This window comes from Plectropomus leopardus, chromosome 5 (genome assembly GCF_008729295.1).
Source record: "Plectropomus leopardus isolate mb chromosome 5, YSFRI_Pleo_2.0, whole genome shotgun sequence".
Taxonomy (NCBI): domain Eukaryota; kingdom Metazoa; phylum Chordata; class Actinopteri; order Perciformes; family Serranidae; genus Plectropomus; species Plectropomus leopardus.
The window spans coordinates 19,622,706-19,645,462 of record NC_056467.1 but is presented as its reverse complement, the minus strand read 5'-3'; the positions used below and the strand labels follow the sequence as shown (position 1 = coordinate 19,645,462).

The window sequence follows — 22,757 nt, the reverse complement described above, 5'->3', positions numbered from 1 at the left end:
CAGACAACCTTAAAAGAAGTAGCTAGACTGCACATATTCTTTTTTTCAGCCTTGTAATGTTATATTTATATTGGATGAGTCTACAGTAAACAATTCATGGGCATTTTTAAATAATTCGCTCAGAGGATTGTCCAGTATCAATTCTGAATTTGGCAATATGGTGGCATTTTCAGAGGGAGTTAAAAGCTCACATTGTTGTAATAGAAATACAGAATGACATTACTGATCATTTTTTTCAGTCTACTATTTATGGTGTGATGTATGAACTTAAGATTGCAAGTAAGATTAACTATACCTGAAAAAGATAAGCTAGCTAATTCAACAAGTTGCTTAGTTTAGCCAACTTTATTTTTATGTATACACAATGTTGTCTGGTTTTATTTTGGTAATTTCTTAAGCTGCTGATTACCTTCTTCCCAAAGTTTTGAAAGAAATCAAGCCAATTCGCCCAGGTTTTAAAGGGTTAAGGAACTCATGTAAACAACTGAATTTTCTTAGCCTGCCTTACCCAACATTTTTAGGCAGCCAGGTTAAAATTTATTTTATGTTGAATCAGCTTGTTTTTTTGGGGTTTTTTTTACATCTTGACAGCATTGATAGACAAGCAGTATGGTCCTTTTAGTTTTACTCAAACACCTGCATGTATCTTAAATTTCACTGTAGGCTAATGAATTATTATTTGTATGCTTGTTAAAATCAGGAGGAGCTGATACACCGTGTGACCACTCTCCACAAAGCAAGGAGCAAATACTGCTGAGAGACTACAGATGTTTGCATGACTCAGCGAGAGGATCGCCCGCACTGAGTGAGCCTCATGTGAGGCTTTCCTCCGCACGAACCAGATGAATCACACCTCAGAGATTATGCAAGGAATCAAGGTAACAACCTTGCAGAAATCACACAACTGAAGAGAGAAGAATGTGTAATCTGTGAAATGATTGGCTGTGCTGCAGGTTAAGTGTAATTAAGACTGTGTCCCCTTGAGGTCGCTCTCCTCCTGCTCCTCCTCTGCAGCCTCCTGCTGTCCGTCTCCATCTCCTTGAAAACCTTATCTGAAGTCATCAGGCACTCCCCTTTAAAGATAATTGTATATCTAAAGAGGGGATATAAATTGAAGTAAAAGCTGCCTGAATCCGATTGTTTTTTTATTGTAATTGTTTACGAAGACTGCCCTCTTCCAAACAAAGGGAGTGACGTAATGTGCAACATATCAGGAGGATATGAGGGAGTTCGTGTAAGGTGGGACATCAAGTAATGTGGGACAGATAAACATTTTAATGATTTGATATGTGCAAAAGGAACAGCCAATCACCAAAACTGATCATGAGTTGTTGCTGTAATACTAATTGCAATGAATCAATGGTTTGGATTAGTCTGACATTACCAGAGTGAGCATGGTCTGTATAAAAAGGTAGTCTGTGCAGTGTGAGCACATGATAAGTTCAGCAGCTTAAGACATTATTTCTCATTGATAAGGCTGTTAATGGAAAGGCTGTTAATTAAGGGACAACCCATACTACTGGATCATAATGAAGTGGTTAAACCACTACTTGAAACTCACAAATAATTTTGTAAAACAATGCTTTGTTTTTGTAAAAACATGTTTTATGTCACTATCCCACATACCTCAAATGTTAAGGACAGTGGGACACCATGTTTTATTTATGCCTTTAAACTATAATATAATCAATTGTCATCAGCATGCCCTTGAGTAACACACAATAACTCTATCCACCACCCTTACACATTTGCACCCAGTATTATATGAACTTCAATTAAATAGAGACAGTTGCCCAAATCTAGTTTAGTTTACCTACATATAGGAAGGGCAATCATTTAGGTTAAGTTGATGAACAACTTTGACAATCAGTGTTTCCCCCTACCACAGCCATTATTATTGAAATTGGATTTATTTTACATGATGACATGATTAACATGTTGACAGAAGTGAAATGACATGATGATCAAGAAATATTATCATCAGTTGGTTGCATGGTATAACTGTATCATTGTGTCAACTATATTACATTGTTTAAATAGAAATGGCCTGTATTACCTTTCGCTGGTCATTTTAAAATGATAGTTTCTCCTTCTAAATTGAATTACGTGGTTGTTTCTTGTTTTAAAAAGGTTTTGCATTTACCAAGTGCCCAAGAAGCCTGTATTTCTCCACATTACCTGAACATGCAGCCTGGGAGGGGGTCATTGTATGTTTAAAGGTGTTAAGCTTCTAAACGAATTTGCATTCACATTTTATTCCTAGATTAAAATGTCAACAAAGCCTCACATTATTTATTGAAACATCACTTTACCACTTAACATTTTTGGTAAGCCTTCTGGCGGCATATGCCAAAAAGTGTCCCACATTACCTGAATTCACCCTAATTAATCATTTAAATATAGTAAATGGGAGGGTACTGATGCAGCCTGTGCCTAACAGTCTAATAAATATGCTAATAAGACATTATGTATGGGCAACTATGCGTATAATTATAAAATTCATACACCACTTTGCCAAAGTGCAGTGATTTTTTTGGCAATAAAAGATCGTGTCATCATATTTCTGCACGTTTCTCCGGTTTTTGCCATGTAAAATCTGGACTGCAGTAACGCCTCACGACTTCTCTTTTTTTCTCTCCCACAATGCTGTGCGGTAGAGGTTGTCGTGTGTGCGCTGTTTGTGGTGCTGAAGCTGCGCGTGCCTCGGAGCTTGCAACCATAGAAATCCACTCGAGCATCCTTCCGCGAGAGAACCACCGCGAGGAGTCAGGGTTTTTTTTCGACGGTTGGGAAATTTCAGGATGTTTCAACTGGCTGTTTTAGCCTGATTTCTATGTTTTTAACTGCAAAAATCCTTTAAATTTTATTAATATTTATTGTTTAGGAAAAGCAGACAAAGCGGAGACGTCTCTGAAGCAGTTTTGTTGGCTGTTTTCCGAGGCTCGTCGTCTCCCCGGTGCCGCCAACTGCTCCGCCGCCTCTGCCGCTCCATCCCGCATCCTTTATGCACAGCACGCTGCTCCGGTCCTCCCCGCAGAAACACACCTTCGTGTCCGAGCACCATGGCCCGCTGCCGCCGCTCTCACTGAGAGACATGGAAGCCAAACAGCACCCGATAAAGAGCCTCAAAAGCTACCCTGAGACCGGCGGCCGGAGCCTGGCAGCGGCCGCCGGAGGAGACGGAGGAGGAGGCGGTGGGTACCGAGCCGGCTCGGCTGAAATGGAGATGGAGGCGAAGATCCAGAAAGCCATCGACTTCAAGGCGGAGGGTCACCGCTGCTACAAGGAGAAGAAATTTCGGGAAGCGATCGGCAAGTACCACCGGGCGCTGCTGCAACTCAAAGGGGTGCATGTTGTCGACGGGACGACGGGCTCCGAGGTCAACCTGCTGAACCAAGCCGCCGCCAAGCTGACCGAGGAGCAGCGGAGAGCCGTGGAGAGCACCGAGATCGAGTGCTACGACAGCCTCACAGGTGAGCTGCACGCCGGTACACCCCCACAAAAACACCCAGACCTTCAGGAGGACTGCTGACACCATTGTTCGCTCCGGTTCATCGGGTCCACACAAGCTCGTAGGCTGTGGTTATTTCTGCAGGTGCTGGGTTTGTGCAGAGGCAGAGAAAATAGAAAATAACACTACAGGAATAGATCACAGTGTGTCTTCTTGGTGCTGATTTAATGCAGAATATAGATGGATGTGCGCGCACTCTCCGACCAAATTACTGCATTATTTAGCCCACAATTAAATCGTGTCATTGACATGCCTATTTATAAGATATTCTTTATTAGGAATAACCAGTGGCGTGTTTAGACTTTTTTTTTTTTTGTACTAGGGTGGCTCAAGTGGGGCACTGACTTATCCAGGGGTGGCATGAAGTATGAGTGCCACTGCAGACACATGCATCGGCATAGCTTTAATTTGTCATTTTTGCCTCTACTACCCATACCTACTTTGATTACTAGCATTACAGTGTCTTACAGTCCTTTTTTATAATTAGTTTAAAAGATAAATAGACCAAGCACCACACAACAGAGTGACACCACACAAATTTAAAATAACGCTTCCATATTTTGTTAAAGAAATTATTCCTTCAAAAGTAAATAGTACAATAGCAAGAATAAAGTGCCAGCAAAATTAAAATGAATAAGTCTATGTGAATAAACTTTTTCACAGTTGTATACATTTTTTTTTTTATGTAAAATTAGTAAGGCTAGACACCATGCTGGCACATTACTGCCTCTCAGGTTTAAGACTAAATTGCATCTATAAAAGAAAAGTCGGTTTCTCATCGAACAGTTCAGACTGACTGGGCAGATAGCCGATCATAATCTGGTGGCACCTGGAGTGGCCGATCAGATTTCAGGCCCAGATCACCCTAGACACACCCCCGTGAATAACCCCTTGAGATTTGCCATCTTGTTTTTAAGGGGGTCCTCAACAAAAATAATAAAATATAAGCACAATTAAACATGACATTTAACAGAAAAATGTAACATGATAATAAAACGATACCAAATATGACAAAACTAAACAAAGAGACAGCAATGACAACCAAACAACACAAAAAAGACTAAAACCTGACAACAACAAAAACAAAACAAAAGATATCAAGTAATAAGACATACAAAATCAAGAGAACATACTTCAGATATAGACAGTGTCAGTGTTAGCATTAATTATTAAAGTTATAAAACCTAATTAAACTAATTAATAAACGTGCTATTATGGGCATGCACCGCTGATCCCATCATACAAAGACAGGGCATTTTTAAACAAAGGGCAAGATCATATGGATCGAATATTAACAGGCAGATTATTCTATTTAGAAGAAGGTTTATAATTACCAAATGATAATTCAAGGGAAACGGTACCATGAGCTGTTTTAAATACTGAGGGTAATTGAAATGTACACATTTAAAATGTGCACACTGGCTGACCAAATTGGTGCATTATTTTGCCCATATTTAAATCTTATCATTGCCATGCCTTTGTCAGGCTCTTAAACAGCATTTCAAATGGTCGGTGTGTCATTTCTTTTCAGCGCATTTCTTCATTTTTCAGTGGTATTATTATTATTATTGTTATTATTGTTATTATTATTATTATTGTTGTTGTTGTTGTTGTTGTTGTTGTTGTTGTTATAGTGTTGTTGTTGTTGTTATAGGAATTAGCTCACCAGAAAGACGAAATCATAAGACAATAAGTAAATAAAGCCACAGAGCCTCGTGTTCGGAAATGTATACGTTAACATTAAGTATGTATGTGACACCTTGTCATGTTTTGTGACATTTCACAAGAGGGTCTGAGGTGAGAAGACGTCCTCTCAACCATCCAGAGGGTGATGTAAGGTTGTGTCTAATGGCAGCTTAACTACAGGGACTATACAGGGTTAACTGAGCTCCTGGAGCACAGAAAAGATGAACTCATTACTGCTCCATCACTGTAGCACCTGCAGCGGTCCCTACAAAAATAGGCCTATTAAGCTCATAAAAACTTTCAGTGGTTTATTTTATTATTGATTTTTTTCTCAGTTAATCATTTGGTCAGCTTCAGAAAACACTAAAAAATGTCTTTCACAAGCACCTGGCTAATAAAAATACAAGGTTTGTCAATATTTCTCTCCTTGTTTTGACTGATATTGACTGACATAATGTAGTTTTGCTCGTGTGTGTGTTAGCTTGAAAGGATGGTATGTTAGCTCAGTGTGCAGTAATTTCAGTCATGTTAACAAACATTTTGCATTCCTTGGCTTCACCACATGAAGTCTTAAGAAATGCTGTACTATGCTCTTGGGTATTGCAGTAGCTAAAGTATATGGGGTGAAGCGTGCTTAAATCAGGGTGAGTGGAGCTGCATTTTATCAGTGATTTCACAGACTGTTTCTGTGATGTTTTATTTCGCTTAAGTTTTTTCAAATATGACTAATCATTTAATTTTAAGCTAAATATGCTTACATTTAGCACTCTATCAGAGCCTGTCCTTTTTAAAGGAGCAGTGTGGTGCTAAGCCCTTTGTGCTTATCTTTTTTCTCTAATAATTTAAAGTCCAGATGTTCAAGAGGTTTTTAGTATGAGCAGAATGAATAAGTCTCTCCCCCTCTAATCAAATGGACCTGGAGATTTAAACCAGTAAAAACACTGTAAAACAGTTTCACAGTGGAAGAAATCTGTGATTTTTCAACGCTGATCATCGCAGAGGGGCTGCTAACTATGTTGGTTGTCACAAAAACGTACTATGCAGAACTAGTGTTTGGTTTGTCTGTTCTAAGCTACTGTAGAAAAACGGCGGTGTAACATAACGATCTCTGTAGACAAGAACCCACTCCATATGAAGATATGAACAGCTCATTCAGATGTAACGAAAACATGGTTCTCATTTTACACTAAAGAAAACATACTTAAAAAAACATACTTCACCCTAAATTCTACACATAGGACCTTTAAAATTTTATCACAGATATAGTATGTGTTCACAGAGTATGTGAAATATATCATAATGTAAAATTACTGAATGAAGAGAATCATTTTTCATCCTCTATCAGTTACTGTTCATTACCATCAAGCATGATTTTCAGTATTTCAGAAAGTGTTCAGGATGAAATATGTCCTATGATTGTTTTGTATTTTCATTTAAAACAACAAAAGAGTGTATGAGGATTTACTATATCTAGAAATACTGACAATATGTGTAAAGTGACAGAAGAAAATCTATAATGATGAATATATTGCCCACGGCTTGGTTGTAAAAATGTAATTATCGGGACAGCATTTTCTCAGTATGCAGACTGAGCAGCAGATCATGATGAACGTTGACATCCAGAAATGATATGATAGAGGTGTTCTATCACATCACTTATAAGACATCGGTGGAGTCTTATAACACATTTGTGTTGATGCGTGTTGTTGTGGTTTTGGGTCACGGCGGGGGCAGCAGTGATGTTGTGTCGTTGCTTGTGTGTAGGTGCCAGCCTGCCATGATGCATTGAAGGTCGCCTTGTTCTGTGCAGCGTTCAGGGCCCTGTCTGGAGCCTGTGGGGAGCCCACTGTGGCGTGAAGGAAAGGATGGGGGAGGGAAGGAGGAGAGGAGCGAGGGGGAGTGAAAAAAGGAAGGAAAAAGGAGAATTGTCAGGGGGGGGGCAGTAAGCAAAAACAGGAGATGTGGTCGAAATTACAAGGAAGTTCAGTAGAGTGGTTTAATAGAGAAATAGTAGAGAGCAGTGGTACAGAGAGGGGAGAAGAGGGGGAGGAAGGAACTGCTAGCACACGACAGGGGGCCATATTTACCATGGCAACCATCACCGGGCCTTTTCCCTGTTGTTGTATTAATCTCAAACCCGCCCCTCGCTGCTGCTTCAAACAGGAGTGTGTGCACATGCGCACTCACACACACACACAAAGAAACCTCTTGCTTTGTCACCGATGACTGTGTTTACACTGACTATATTAATGTATGTGCTTGACTCTGATTAATATGTTTATATGGGCAGTTTATGCAATATTTACATTCATATTCCAGCTGACACGCATCACCATTTTAATGACTGATGGCGTCTGCTCCACATTGTACCACATCATTAACCTTAAACCCCAACAGCTTCCTGTCACGTTATGGTTTCCCTTGTGGCTGTCTTTGTTTAAAAATGACACAAATCCCATGAAACGACTAAAACCAACAGCCTGTTTGTCCGTCTCTCTGTACTTTCCAGCTTCCCTCCCCTATCTGCCTCACACCGCAGCCCATCTGTTTCTAGTGAGGATGGAAATCTTTAAAGAAAACTGCTCTCATATAGTTGTATTTTTAAAATAGGCTCAGTAATTTCCCACAACAGCTGGGCGCTGTGGTTTTAGCAAACAAAACAAGAGAAAATACTGCATTTATTGGGGACTATTTTAAACTAGATTAATACACATTTGGAGCACTATAGTGCATGTTTACAGCAGCTGGGTGGTGTAACCATGTATAACCTTGTGGCACATTGATATGTTTTAATGGAGGTATATGAAGTAAAGGAAGAAGACACACCAGTCTTTAGCTACATGTGCCAATCTTGTTAATAGAATCACTTAATTTTTGGTTCTAAGTCAGTCCTTCCACGAATTTGAAATGCCCGATCTCATGGCAGCTTTTTAAAAACATTGCCATGCATTTCTCAGTGTTTTCAGGATTTTTTTTGCCATAAAATTGTGGGGGCAAGTGAAAATTGCAAAAGTAGTTGCAATGCCATCTGGGATTCTGAGCCTCTCATTATAGGCAATCAGTGTTTGCCACAGAATATGGGCAAATTCATAGTATCGGCGTCTGTGTTGGTCTGCTTTGGTCCTAGTGACGTAAATGTTGTCATCCACCCATGTCCACAAGGGTCTACTTGAAAACTATGCTGACATCTGTGTGCAGCCCATTTTTGGTGACCGCGTGGACTTTAGGCATAGCAAGCATGCCAACTGCACATGCTCCTCTTGTTCCACAACACAACACATCCAACACATAGCCGTTAAAAGGTCCAAACAATCTCAGCCTGAAACAGCTCTACTCTGTCATTAATAACCTTTGGGTAACATTATCTATGTGATGCTACTGTTAGCTATGTGATGATATACAGTTAGCCCTGCCACTGTGTGCGTGACTCCATCCCCGCTGCAGAGCCAGCCTCTTCTCATTCTGAACTCGTCAAATAGCGCCGCTCTGTCAGTGCTTTCAGCATATGAGCATGACGCCAAAAGCCACCTTCCACTTCCAAGTGGAATGCGGCTGGTGTGGATGTGTGTGGGGTTGTTTCCACTTACCATGTGCCTCTTTTGCCTAAACCTAATCATCCATGGATTTTTTGGTCTAATCCCAACCATTGTGTAAACATAAGGGCCGTGCTGATTTCTGCATGCTGTGACATCACTTTAACGGGATGCATCATCCCACCATGTGCATTTGTTGAAATCACCATAACAGCATGCCAAATCATAAACAGCTGTCACACAAGGACCTAAAACGTCATAGGTAGATGCGGAAGGTCATGACAGAGCGGCACCATGTGACGAGTTCAGAGTGAGAATATGTTTGCAAAGTTCACAGAAGTTGCCTCATAATAAACACAGAGGGCGGATTAAGCGAATCAATACGCTGTGCACAGCTCTACTATGTAATAAAATCTTACCCTTTTTAAATTGTCAAATTTGTGGTTAAGTTGCCGTGATTGGACAAAAATGCAAGGTCATGCAGAATTCTCGGGGATTGGCTGAATTCACATTAACTGTTGCAATCGTAAAATCCTGGAGGGACTGTTTAGTCTTTGGACGGGCTTTCTTGACGATAAGAGAAATGTAATGTACAGCCTTACATTTTAATAATGCACCTAAAATTGGACTTGAATTCTCCACATTGGGCTGAATTCAATATTAACCCAGCAAAATCGGCATCATCTTTCCTTGACTCTTACGTTGAGTTGGTTCACAGCATTCATGTCTAATTGAATGGTAACAAATAACTTTCCCAAAGTCTTTCAACACTTTAAATTAAAGTACTCACTCTTACTTCTTTGAGACCACATTACATTTGAAATACTTGTTCTTCTTATAAATCAAAAAAATGTTTGAGTCACTGGGATCAACACGGCTCTTTAGTAAATCTAATAATTTTACTCTGAGAATATATTTGCACAATTACATTTTTCTCACTCATGACTTTTCTCTGGGTTGTCAGTAAATGTTAGACATGGTAATTTATATTCAAGGTTAGCATCAGGATATTGTGGTTCATGTTGACCTTAATCTGTGATTATGAGTAAAACCAAATGGCAGAAGTGAGATAGAAATCTTTTATAAGAACAGTTTAAAAACAAAATAAACTCTTTCAGTGACTGACATTAAGAGGTGACTCACTAGATTCAGAGTAATCTAGCTGCTGGTGTTTGCTGTGCGGCTCCACCTGGTTACCCAGAGTTCTGCCAACCAGGCGGTGGTCGCTGTGGTTATGAGTGAGGAGCTGCCATGTGATTGGTCGGCTGTCTCTGGTTCTGACGCATGATAGGAGAGCAGCAAACAAACAGCAGCACCAGTCACATGTGTGAGAGTGACTGACTGCGTGTCAGAGTGTAAGTGCATGTATACGTGTATGTGTGTGTGTGTGTGTGTGTGTGTGTGTGTGTGTGTGTGTGTGTGTTTCTTTCTTTGTTTGTTTATTTGTTTGTCTCAACATTCACAGGCCTGAGGAGCAGCAGCTGGCTGAGGGGATGTGGTGGTGTGTGTGTTTTTGTGTGTGTATGTGGTAAGAGTGAAGGGGAGTTGCTTTCAGCACTGCTCGTCCTGCCGTTCTCTCAGTAGCCATTGCTGACATTGCTGAATTTGTTTAAGTGGAGTGTATTGGTGTGCTTGTGCAGGCGTGACTTGTGTGTGTGTGTGTGTGTGTGTGTGTGTACGTGCGTGCATGCACGCGTGTGTGTTTTCTCGCTTTCTTGACATTGTTGTGATGACGGCAAGCTTTTCCTGTTATACAGTTTTGGAGCCCCTGTACTTGTCTGCATATTTCCTTTTTGTGCATCTGTCTGTCTATCTATCTATCTAACTATCTATCTCACACCAAGTTGTCACATGTTGCTGTTCTGTCAGTGGACGTCTGTGTCTGCATATTACAAGTTGGGTATCCTTCTGTATCTGATAATTATGTGCCGCTACCGTAAAGACAATAAATGCACATGCTGGGATGACGTTGCATGTGGTTATGTATAGGCAACAACAGCACATGGCAAGTTACACTGGAACGTCCACAAGCAAACATGCTGGCATGTATGGTTATGTTTAGGTAAGGTGTAGGAAAAAAAATCACAATCAAAATGGAAGCCAAGTCTGGACTTCAACATGAAAGTCCATTGTTTGTGGGACCCATCCACCAGCCATCGTACCCACCCTATAGGCGCCCTTGGGCTCCTTCAATTCCATCATTACCGGCAGCAGGTTCCATCTGACCGTGTTTTCAAGTGACGCCGCCTGTATCATGAACATTTTGCTCAAACAACTTTTCCAGTGCTGGACTTGTATGTTATGGAGCATGTTTACAGTCTGGTTTTTTGTTGTTTTTTAGTTTACTTCTGTTAAAACTGGTGTCGTGTGTAGATCACAGCAAGTTTAAATATGTTCAGTGAGAAGTTGTTATTAAACGCTAAGTGACTCTTCCAGCAGCAGGCTAAATTATACAAAGCACAAAATGGGAAGAAGTAATGGGAGAAAAAGCATTTTAAAAAGGCAGGTAAGAAGAGAGCAGAGACTAATTGAGTTGTCAAAAAAAGGAAATATTTTAGAAAAAATGCCAGGCAGAGAGAAAATGTGTTTGTAACATTATATAGGGGAGCGAATATTGTTAAAGAGAAGAAAAAAGAGATATAAGTCTCAGCAACTACAGTAATGTTACCTTATTCTGTCAAACAGAGGCACGATGGATGACGAATGTCCTATTTGCTGGTCTTGTTAAGGAGACTCCCTGAGTCTGTGTGTCCCTGTAGGGCTGTATCTAAATGGGTTACACCATACCAACGTCTGTGTCTGTCGCAGTTCACAGTGGTGCAACATGTTGGCCAGAGGCAGACTGCCTGTCAGCCCGCCTCAGTCATCCATCCACCCACCACAAACACACTGAGAGGCATACAGAAATAAGAGATGTGACTGCAGTTTGTTTGCTCTTTTTCCAGATATTGATCATGAAGAAGCACTCTCTGCAGCAGCTTTACATAAACAGCACATGGACAGACTTGTATCAACAATTTTAAAAGCTATAATTAATTTTAATTGCTTCAAATGTACATTAGCAAGTGTACAGAAAACAGTAAAGGGAGCAGGATGGTGTGATCACTCTGACTTTTCATTAACTCCTGCTCGCTCTGATCTCTGCCTGAAATCTCCCTTTGTTCCTCCTCACTGGCTCAATCTGTGAATGACTCATGAGTTACAGCCTTAACAGAGAGGCAGCAGGAGGGGATGAGTGAAATTGTTTGTTTCGTAACACCAGCCACCTTTTCATACAACTGCTGCAGCTCACAGTGGCTCTGCTCGTCGTGATGATGATCCAGCTATTTCCACCCACTTGTCACATTTTTTAAAAATTGTTGATTGAAAACAAAAACAATTATTTCCTCCAGCGAAACAAACATGCATTTTAAATGTAGAAAAAAACATGGCTTTCAAGTTTTACATTGCCAGTTAACAATGGTCTTTTGTATTTGCATACAGAGGCAACTTTGGGACCTAAATGAGGCATTTTACTGACAGGTTTTACAGAGGGGCTAAACAAAACTTTTTGCCCGCTGGTATTTGTTGACCCCATTGTGCTGTTGTAGTTTATAACATGTACACCCCACATTTAGTTAAATTTCCTGTTCACAAGGAAATAAAATATATCAAATATAGTCACAGGCTGTAATTAGTGAAGCACAAGCACAAAATGACATATGTCGTTTGGTGCTCAGCTGGTAGCATGCAGAGGTTTTAAGACCTATTTTTTGCTAGATAACGATGACATGAAAAAGGCTAAAATGCTCCGTCCAGCTGGTGGAAACTCTTACACTACACATAGTCATTTGATCAATTGTTAAAGCAACACTGTGTGAGAAGTATGTGTAAATGGACTGTGGTAAATACCCTCCATCTTCCATCTCTCAGCTCAAATCCACTTGATTAACACTGGCTCTATATGCCTGTTGATTGTGTAGAACTATAGATTGTGTTTTTGCATTTTCGTATGTTTACCTACAGCAGACACAAAGAGTATTGAAGCAAATCAAATTAGAGGCTTGCCCGTCTCTCTCCATCTCTCTCTCTCTCTCAAACTTAGATTAAACTGTAAAACTAAGCAGTGCTGATCAAATATGAAACAAGATTTTGTTACTGTTGTGCCTATTTGTCATGTTAAATGTCATTAGAAACACATTTTAGTGCACTGTTTGGCTGGAGTATGAGAATTTGTCAACATAAGTGGGCACCATACTGTTTCCTGTATTGTAAAAACTGAGGCAAAAAAACACTAAGATCAAACGCTAAAAGTAAGCAGTGCTGATAAAATCGAAAAAAGATTCTGTCACTGACTTAACTATTTCTGTCATGATCCTGGGTTTTTGTTTGTAGTTTATGTTGTGAATTTCGTTTTTGAGGTTTTCGGTTTGTTTTTCATTGTTTCATGTATTCATTCTTGTTAAGTCCCTTTCCTTTGTTATTTTGTAGGTTCACTTCTCATGTGTCATGTCTGAATTTACTTCCTGTCTTTATGTGTTTTTCCACTTTAGTAATTGTTCTGACCTGTCCTGATTATATTCTCCTGTTCTTCATTTGTCCTGCAGTCCACTCACCTGTTCTCACTTCCCCAGTTAGCATCTTTTTGCTTTCTACTGCGTTCTTGTTTTTTCCAACTGATTGTTTCAGCCAGTTTGCCTGTCATCTACCTGATCTTTTCTGAATCCACCTGCCTGCTCTCCTGCATTGTGGGTCCTCCCTGCCTGTGCTGCTTCACTCAGCATAACAGTTTCTTGCCTAAAATGTTTTCGGAAACATGTTTTAGCTTACCGTTTAACTGTAATTTCAGATTGATTGTTACCAGCTGGTCACCGTATTGTTTCCCGTGTCAAAAAAGCCAAGCTTGCATTACATCACCCACCAGCAGGAGGGTTTATTGATCCAGTGCTGTGCAGTGCATTCTAGTAGTTGTAGGTCTTCTGCTTCTTGAGCAAAAGAAAATGTCACAGCCCCTTTTCTGTGTTTTTCTTGTCATGTAGCACCACTTTCAAAAGTGTTTGCATCTTTCTCCTACATAGACAGCCCAGTTTTTTGAAAAGACCATCTTTTCAGCAGTGGAATACTTCTTTAATGTAAGAACATGGATTAAAGCAACTTTGATGATGAAGATCAGCACTTAATTTTGTTCCTTACCAGTTTAGGAAGTTTTTAATTTGGCCTAAACAGAGTAACATTAAATTCAGAATTCAGAAGTCAATTTCAATGCATCACATTCATCTTTTACTGAATGTGTGACCCTATTTACACCTGCTATTAAAGTGCAGCCTTTATATGATACATGATCTGGGGAAAAAAAAAAACATGAAGAATACATTGATATCTGAATCTGGGCTAGCAATATGATAAAAATCTCAGCCAGGAGTTAATGTAATGTATACAGAGTGACCACATGTTAAGGAAAAAAATCGCATTATTATTGATTACTCCTAACTAATTTGCATATTGAGATCTGATCACAATTCAGGTACAATCAAAATAACAAGAACGTATTTTAATAGCAGCTGTAAATGCAAAAACACATGACTCGGCTGTCATGATTTAGGCAATGTATCAGTTCACATGTCAATACCAGCAGTAAATGCGTCTCCCGTCATGTGTCATGTATTCAGAGCCTCAGGGCCATCAATGAACTTTTGAACCGTGACATGCAATCACGGGCCTTACACTAAAGATTTAATGAATCTGTTAGTGGCATCAATGTCTGCTCCTTGCTGGACCAGAAATAAAAGCACTGCCTTCGACATCAATCAGGACACAGAGCCGTAGTGCTAACGCTGCACTTCCTCAAAAGCCTTGAAAACTCACCACGTCACAGCCTCTGAGCCGGTCTTTCCTCTGATGGGGGTTGCATTAGAATAATGTCAGTGATGTGTAACACCAGAGATGGGTTGGTTTCACCAGTCCGCTGCTGGTGAACAGTTGAGGCTTGCTTACAAAGGCAGAACAGAGCAGAAAACTCCTCCTTTTCATCTCCTGCCAGCTCAGTCACTAGGGGAGGTGGTGGAGTGCATGCGATAACGGCAGAAGATGAGAGTGAGGACAAAATGAGATGGGGAGAAGAAACGTGAGATAGAGGGGTTAAGATGAGGAGAAAGCAGTGCTGTATAAGCAGCAGGGAGATGAAAAGGACATGCCTGGTGCTTTGGAGAGAAGAAACACGTGTTTCTGTACATATGTGCCCGTAGGAGGATGGAGGAGGAAGAGGAGGGAAAAAATTGCCATGTGAGGGTGAGAAGGGGGATGGGGGGAGGTTTGGTTGGTGCTTTGCCATCAGAGGGGTGGCCAGAGCCGAATGAGAGCCGTCGTGTGCCAGGGCTGCAGATGGCATGGCATTGCTGTCAGGAGTACGACTGGCACTCCCTCTACTGTACCGCTCACACTGTACTCTTCTTTCTGTACCCACCCTACGAATCACCTCACAGCTGAGAAAGAAAGATTTGGAGGATGGGGGAAGGGGTGAGTCAGTAGAAATGATGCAGAGGCTGAAATGGGGGATGGAGCAGGAGAAACTTGACAGAACTCAGAAATGTGATGGGATTATACAACAGAGGAGGGAGACTGTAAAGGAGAGTAACAAGTAGGGAAAGAGAGGAGGAAAATGTTTGCCTCTATGACCTCTAAGCAGTGAAGGGAGGGTTTTCAGAGCTGCATTTTTATTTATTTTTTATTGAGAGGGGGAGGATGCTGAGAAATCCAATCCAGACCAAACTGATTTATATCAGAGCCCTGACAGGCCCAGATGACTCCTGTCACAAGAGTAAATAAGATTCAGTCATCTGTCAGGAAGAAAAAGAAAGAGAGGGGACAGGCAAGGACTCGGAGGGAGAGGAAGGCGGAAGAAGAGGACATTTTCATTGTTTTTTTGTCACATCTATTTTTAATTGAAGCTCTGAAGTGTTCACAAAGTTGGGAAAAATGAATTCTTTAATATTCATTAAAACAACAACCCATAGAATCAGATGAGAATTAAAGGTAATGTGTCACTGCTTAGCAGGAGTAATGTTCACATTTAGTTTAGTGTGTTAGCATGCTAACCTTTGCTTATAAGCAGCAAGCACAAATTACAGTTATAATCAGCAACAGTTTTGCTGATATATCAGCCTGCTCTCACCTAAAAAACAGCTGACATTTAATGTGAGTCTGCACCCTCTACTAGCCGTAGTAGTCATTATAATAGCAGAGGATGAGGTAATGTGACTCAGCATAAAAAGTAACAAAATCTGCACAACATTGTACAGTATCAAAGAAGTCCCTCTAACGTGAGCGGGAATGGTGGTGGATGGGTCAAACAAACACAGGACTTTCACCTAGGAGCCCAGCCCTTTCTCACTCTGAACTTATAAAATACTGCCACTTTGACAGTGCATTTGACGTAAGATTGTGATGCGAAAAGTCCCCTTTTGTCACCTTTCAGGTGAGGACGCGGCTGAACATTACCGTTTGCATTGTTATTCTATGGCCAGATCTCAACTGCCACGTCCAGATGGTATGCGCACAGGCAGCGTCACTTGAGAGCATGGTCAGACAGAACCTGTCGCGTCTACATGAAGCACCAAAGAATCACTTCAGGTTTGAAACACTGTGCACACAGTGCAGAGGGATACCTAAAATGTGATACGTAGATTCAGATGTCCACTGCAAAGCAGAAGGATGTGACAACTTGGATTGAGAATGTCTTGGGATACTGGTGTTTGTGTCTCAAAGTCGAGGTTCTTTTCATAACAACGTAGCCTGATATACTTGTATGTGATGTGACATATGCCATCTTGTTGGGTTAGTGACAAAAGTACTTATTTAATGTCAAACCATGATGTTTTTCTGAAATCTAACCAGAAGGTTTGGGAGTGGGGCTGCGTCCGTTTCCTGACGTTAAGGGCGTGTTTAAAATGTCACCTTTAGCATGGTGGGCCATTTATATATTATATTATATTGTATTATATATTGTTTTAGAAGTTGTTAAGGTAAGAGAGTGTTGTTTATTCGGTCATAAAATGAGCAAAATTGGTGTGCAACCAAAATGCATGACAATCCAGACAATATTGTTAAGACATTTTAATAAAAAGTTGGAGGAGAGGTAAAAGTCATGGGATCCCCAGCATCGTTAGGATTGATCCTCTGGGCACCAAAAGCTCTATGTACCAAATTTCACAGCAATCTAGTTTTTGAGACATTTCACCAAAAACTAAAAATGTCAGAGCTAACCTTGTTCTTTCAAGCTGCAGGGTACCTGATAAATTATTAGGCCAATGTTGTACTGAGGTTTGTTCAGATGTTTCCAGTGTTGTAGTGAAACTCTCTTTGCTCTTTCAAAGTCTGTTAGGCATTTCTAATGTGGTTAGCGTCTCTGATGTGCCAAAAATGATCAGCATGGGGTCTGGTTGCTCTGCAGTGCATAAAAAATTCCCAGTTGTTAACCATCCTTGAACAAGAATTATACATTTTCATTGATGTGCCTTTAGCAGAATTACATTTATCACATTTTGCTGACACCTCAGGGATTTATTACAATTCTTTTGTTGTCCATGTGTTTGTTATATGCAATGTGTTAAATATGTATGTGTGTGAATTAGATTTCTGGACTGTAATCATTTTCTGATGTGGACTGACAGTTGTGTGAAGTAATGAATAAATTGAAAGTGTCTGTCAAAGCTTTTTTTAGGCTGTAGTTGAAAGTCATGGCATCAGCTGAGAGGAAACTGAAACATTTGCCCTTTCCTGACACCCTCAGAGAGAGAGAGAGAGAGAGAGAGAGATGCAGAGTATTCATTCTCTGTAAGCCACCAGTAATGAGAATTTGCTGAAGCAATTTGCGCATATCTAACACCCTGTGCTCCAGTGGACGATGCAGAGTAAACCAACTGGCTGTTTATATTTATCTGTAGAGCTCCACGCTGATAAAAAGCCCATGTTGGTCGCTGTTTGAGCTTTTCCGACTCCGTTCCATGCACTGCTGGGGGTTGACATTGAAAACTTGTCCTTGTTACACCCTGCTTATGATGGTAGTGAAATGTAAAGGTTGTGTTGAGCCTGTTTTGCTGACTGAGATCCTCAGTGGATCCGGTTTACCAGCACTTTCACGCCAGTGCTGTCATATAAAAAGAAGTAAATTATACAGCAAATTTCAGGATTAAAATGGGAAATTTAAAGCTGCTTATTCAATTATTTGTGACTACTACTTGTATGTGAAAGGGGTTGTTTGTAGTGGTGAACCCACAGATGATTATCAACCAACCCTACAACTGTAAGAAGTTTTAAAGAGTCTGACATTTTCCATCCAAATGTAGCGCAAAATTTAATTTATATTTGGATTTCCAAAAAAATATGGCAAAAGGAAATGCAAATTAAAGTGTGTTTCCACTCACTACTGTTATGCAAACATTAGGAAATGGGCGCATCAAGAAAAAAAGTCAGCAGTGCTATGGAATGTGATGGAAATCAAAAACTTATTTCAAATATTAATTTGAGATACATCAATTCTCATCGCTCTACAAAAATCTGATGGATCTAACCTGTGTAACGGCAGCAACAGAAAGTTTGATGATCTGGTGGGGAGTGGGGCTGTCCGGTCCCCCAGAGCTGGGGTTTGCTTTGCTGAACTGATCAGAAACATAAACTCTTGAACAAACATCAGCGGGATGAGAACTATCTTCAGTGTCAGAAAACATCTTTGGGAAAAAATTATTTGGTGTGTATTTTGAGTTTTTGTTTTGGCCTTTGTCCCATTCACTAACATGGAGGGGCGGGCTTTATGACCTAAACTGCAGCCAGTCACCAGGGGGCAATCAAGATTGAAAATCTCTACTTTGGGGGAATTGTCATGTTGTCCATCTTTATATACAGTCTATGGACTTTCCTCAACTGAATGAGGCTTTCACTGAAGGCACATGCCTGCATCTGCAATTGTAGAAACGTCAATAGGTACACCCTCTCTCTGAAAGGACCTGTGACTGGCCGAAGCGTCCTGTCACGGGCTAGATTTTCTTAAGCACAAAAAAATAGCTAAGAGGAGGTGCTGAGGTGTAGTTTTCTCTCAGAACACTTGGATTAAGAAGTTTAATTCAGAGTTTATTAAGGCATTTTTGCCAAATGATGCTAAAATAAAACGTACTATCCCAGCTTTAATCCCACCACTCTAATCAGCATTTTGAACGCAGAAGAATCTACAAAGGTCATTGTAGTTCTGACCTTCAAAATTTAATTCTTGGATTTTGAAATGGATATATATATATATATATGTAATTGTTTTTCATTTCTGCTTCTGAAAGGAAAATCCAAAGACCAAAAAGTACACTGAACTAAAAGCCTACTGTATGCTACTTTTCTTGTCCTAAATGGCAAACAAAGTTATCAACTACAGCAGGTGAACATAAAGGAGCAGAGAAAGACATTTTTCTCAAATGGAGCTAAAAGAGCGAGAATATTGGACTTGCATTCATCAGGTGCACACAAGAATGACTCCAAATTAATCTGAATAGTACTCTGCAGCATATGCAAATTGGGGGTTAGCACTGATCCATATTAGAAGGAAATAGGCTGCCAAGACATGGCTGTGTCTTTTATTGAAATTATGAGAGCTCCTGCTTTAGCCATTAATTTACTCCAGGTACTTAGCGAAAAAGCTTTACTACCTCACAGATTAAGGCTGACTCCATGATATTCTGAGCCAAACCATTTGGCAGTTCCCTCTGTTGACCTTTCCAAAGACTCCCTCATCTTTCTCGTAGCCAGTATAATGCAAGCAGTATGCTCCTCACAGCTACCGTACATAGATTATCCAAACAAATACAGGAGGTGGATCAATGTTAGTAAGCGGAGCCTTCATTTTACTTCACAGTGTTTGTCTTGAGAGTGCGTGTTCAGAGTGGGCAGAAGCTGTTTGACAGCAGCAGAGACCGTAGCCAAAGATCTGCTGAGCTAAAGGCAAGAGTCTGCCCAGTGTCCACGGATGACATCACCAATCAGATAATAGCCTCGCTAAGGGCCACAACAAAATTATGTCTCTGTCAGAGAGTTCAGCTACACACAAAACCTTAATAAAAGTCTCTTTTATGCTTTATTAAACTGCACTTATCTACTATTTAAATGCCTGGTTTTACTCACAAGAGTAAAAAGTAATATAGAAAGTCTTGGATCACTTCAGGATATAAAATAAATCTACCAGTTGAAAACAGTTAAATAAAATCTAACTACACGGGCTGATCTTCATTTCCTTCTGTGGCCTTAAGAAACCCCCAAAAGACCCACCCTGAGTACGGTGGGTTTACGGTACAGACAAGAAAGGGAGTGAGATGTGCAGTGGAGAGTATTAAATGATTTCATCTTTGGTGAAGTCATAGAGACGATAGCTTCCTCACTCATATAAATATTTAAGTAGAGGAGCATTAATCCTGAGTCAGCGACTATTTTAGGAGGAGAGGAACAATGTAGGAGGGTGGTTGATGGGTAGATGATGGTGAAGCATGTGTTGGGGTTTGACGATAATGATGTGTGGTAAAAGAAAAGTGAAGTACAATTGTTCTTGAAACACTCAACACTGTATGACTGAAGGTAAAAATCTGCCCTCCGTGCTCCGCCTCCAACAAACAATTAACAATGAGGGGAGTGGGATTAGTTGATCTCCCCCTGCCCTGTACTTCCTGTAAGATCTAACAGAATAATCTGACTCCTTTTTCACTTCCCACCCAGGATCATTGTTGCACTGTGGGTAATCCATGCTAATATGTTTGATGTACCAGCAGTTTACAGGCATAACATACGGCATCAGTGTTCTGAGGGGATCATCACACCAGGAGGGGGTTTGGGGAGAGTGCAAGACGCATGCTGTGAGGTTAGCATCACAAATGTAAAGACGAATGAGAAGCAGGTTGAGTTTTAAATAGGGATGTTCCCATCAAGTTGTTTTGCCCAAAACCTGATCCAAGTCATTTGATGATGAGTATCTGCCTATCCAGAGTCCCGATCCAATACTTGTATTTAGCTGGATAATACAGCTGCTCAATGCACACTTCAAGTACTTTAAAGTTATTAAAATCAATCTAATGTGTATTCTTGACAGTTTAAAAGCTCTGCAATGAAATACAAGAAAAAAATGTCTGCATCCAAGCTGTTCCTAAAGGGGTTTTTATTTTATTTTTTAAAAATAAGAAAGTAAAGAAACAAGTCCACTTTGTGCAGCATTTGTTGGATTTTTTGTTATGAAATAACCAAGTAAACAACGTAAAATTTGTCTTTAGAAATTGTTCTCAAATCCTATAAGTGTAGCATTGTAATAAAAGTACAGAACAATGTAAATGAGTAATATAACCACAGTTTGACTTCACAGTAGTGTTATAGCTTAACTTAAACATTCTCAAACAGTCTCTCATTCACAGCAAAGAAAAATCAGTCACAATTATGCTTATTACAGTATTATATTAAAACTAGTTAACCGAAAGAGGTGTAGCAGCTTAAGTTGAACATGAAAAAAAAATCTACTGAAATGAATGCAGTTTAAGATAAGCTAACCAACTGCTGACTGTAATCATTTATTGTATGGTTAAATATAAGTGTGGTGCTGATCTTCTCATCTGACTACATGCAAGAAAGGGAATGTTTTTCTCCCAAAATGTCAAACTATTTCTTTAACCCAAAAAGGTTTCCTGTCTACACTCACCTGTCCCCCAAAATCCACACAAACAGTTCTCCACCTTTACTGCACTCGCCTTATACATGTCCGTCTGTACTCCTGAGAATAGTCTTGCTCATAAAAACCAGTCACTGACTCATATGTGAGGCCGGTCTCAGCATTACTCCAGAGGGGCCTGTGGAGGCCTCTGAGACACACGGAGTCAAACAAGAGCAACAAGAGAGTAATTATGAGGGTTTTTTGACACCATATGGAGCTGCATTAGTCTTCTGCTACAGTGACACATAATCAAAGACATCATCTGCACCACTTGTTTTAAATGAAATGGTGTTTGATGACAAGTTAAGCTTCTATCATCTCTGTGATGATAAATCACAGCAGTCATTATGAATATTTCCTCTTGGGGATAACGAGCCTGTTTTATATTCCTTATGTCACATTTTGAGTGATACAAACAATAATGAGACATTTATTTGCTGCATTGTGGGAGTGACAGCTTCCTTCTTGATGAAAACTAGCAACTTCTGAGAAATTAAAAAAAAACAAGAATAAGAAACAAGAAAGATGATAATGTGGATGGTGGCTTGTGAAGGTGGAGTAAAATGCTGTGTCATATCAGCTCAAATGAGCCGTTTTGATAAAGCGAGCTGAGAACTGGAGCTCCGTCCCCCTCAATAACAGATAAAGGCATTCGCAAAAAGGCTTTTGGGTGGAGCTATTCTTAGTGGGCCTGCAGAGACTGTCTTCACTGTCCGAGAGCTGTGACGTCAGACAGGGACGGATTATCAGACAATGGGCTCCTGGGTACAGACATGCAACAGGCCCCACCATGTCTCATATATAGGAGCAAAAGACACAGACTTTGCAGTGGTTTTTCATCTTTTCAAGTCATTATGCAAATTTTTGTGTCCCTTCATGGTTGTTTTGCATCTCTTTGAGATAATTAAGTGTCATTTTATGTAACTTTGTAGTCATTTTGTACCTCTTTGTTTTCATTTTGTGCCTCTTTGTAGTAGTTCTTTGTCTCTTTGAGGTAATTTTTATGTCTTTGGGGTAATTTAGTGTCCTTTTAGTCATTTTGTGTCTCTTTGTAAACATTTTCTTTGTAGTCATTTTGTGACTCTTTGTGGTAGTTCTGTGTCTCTTTGAGGTAATTTGTGGCTTTTTGAGATCATTTGTCTTTTTTGGTCATTTTGTATCTCTTTGAAGTCTATCTGTGTCTCTTTTATGGTTTTTTGTGGCTCTTTTTAGTTATATTATATTTCTTTGAAGTTATTTTGTGTCTGTTTGTGGGCATTTTGTCTTTTTGGTTTATTTTGTGTCTGTAGTAATTCTGTTTCTTTTGGGTAATTTTGTGTCTGTT

At 40.1% G+C, this 22,757-nt stretch overlaps 1 protein-coding gene across 1 annotated transcript in view; it reads left to right on the top strand.

The window, feature by feature from the left end:
• The first annotated feature begins 830 nt into the window (after positions 1–830).
• ttc9b (tetratricopeptide repeat domain 9B) overlaps positions 831–22,757 on the top strand; it is a 34,972-nt gene continuing 13,045 nt past the window's right edge. The window contains exons 1-2 of the mRNA XM_042486478.1: positions 831–878; positions 2,885–3,473. Coding sequence (XP_042342412.1) covers positions 3,005–3,473 — 469 coding nt within the window. The 5' untranslated portion in view covers positions 831–878; positions 2,885–3,004. The remainder of the gene's footprint in view (positions 879–2,884; positions 3,474–22,757) is intronic.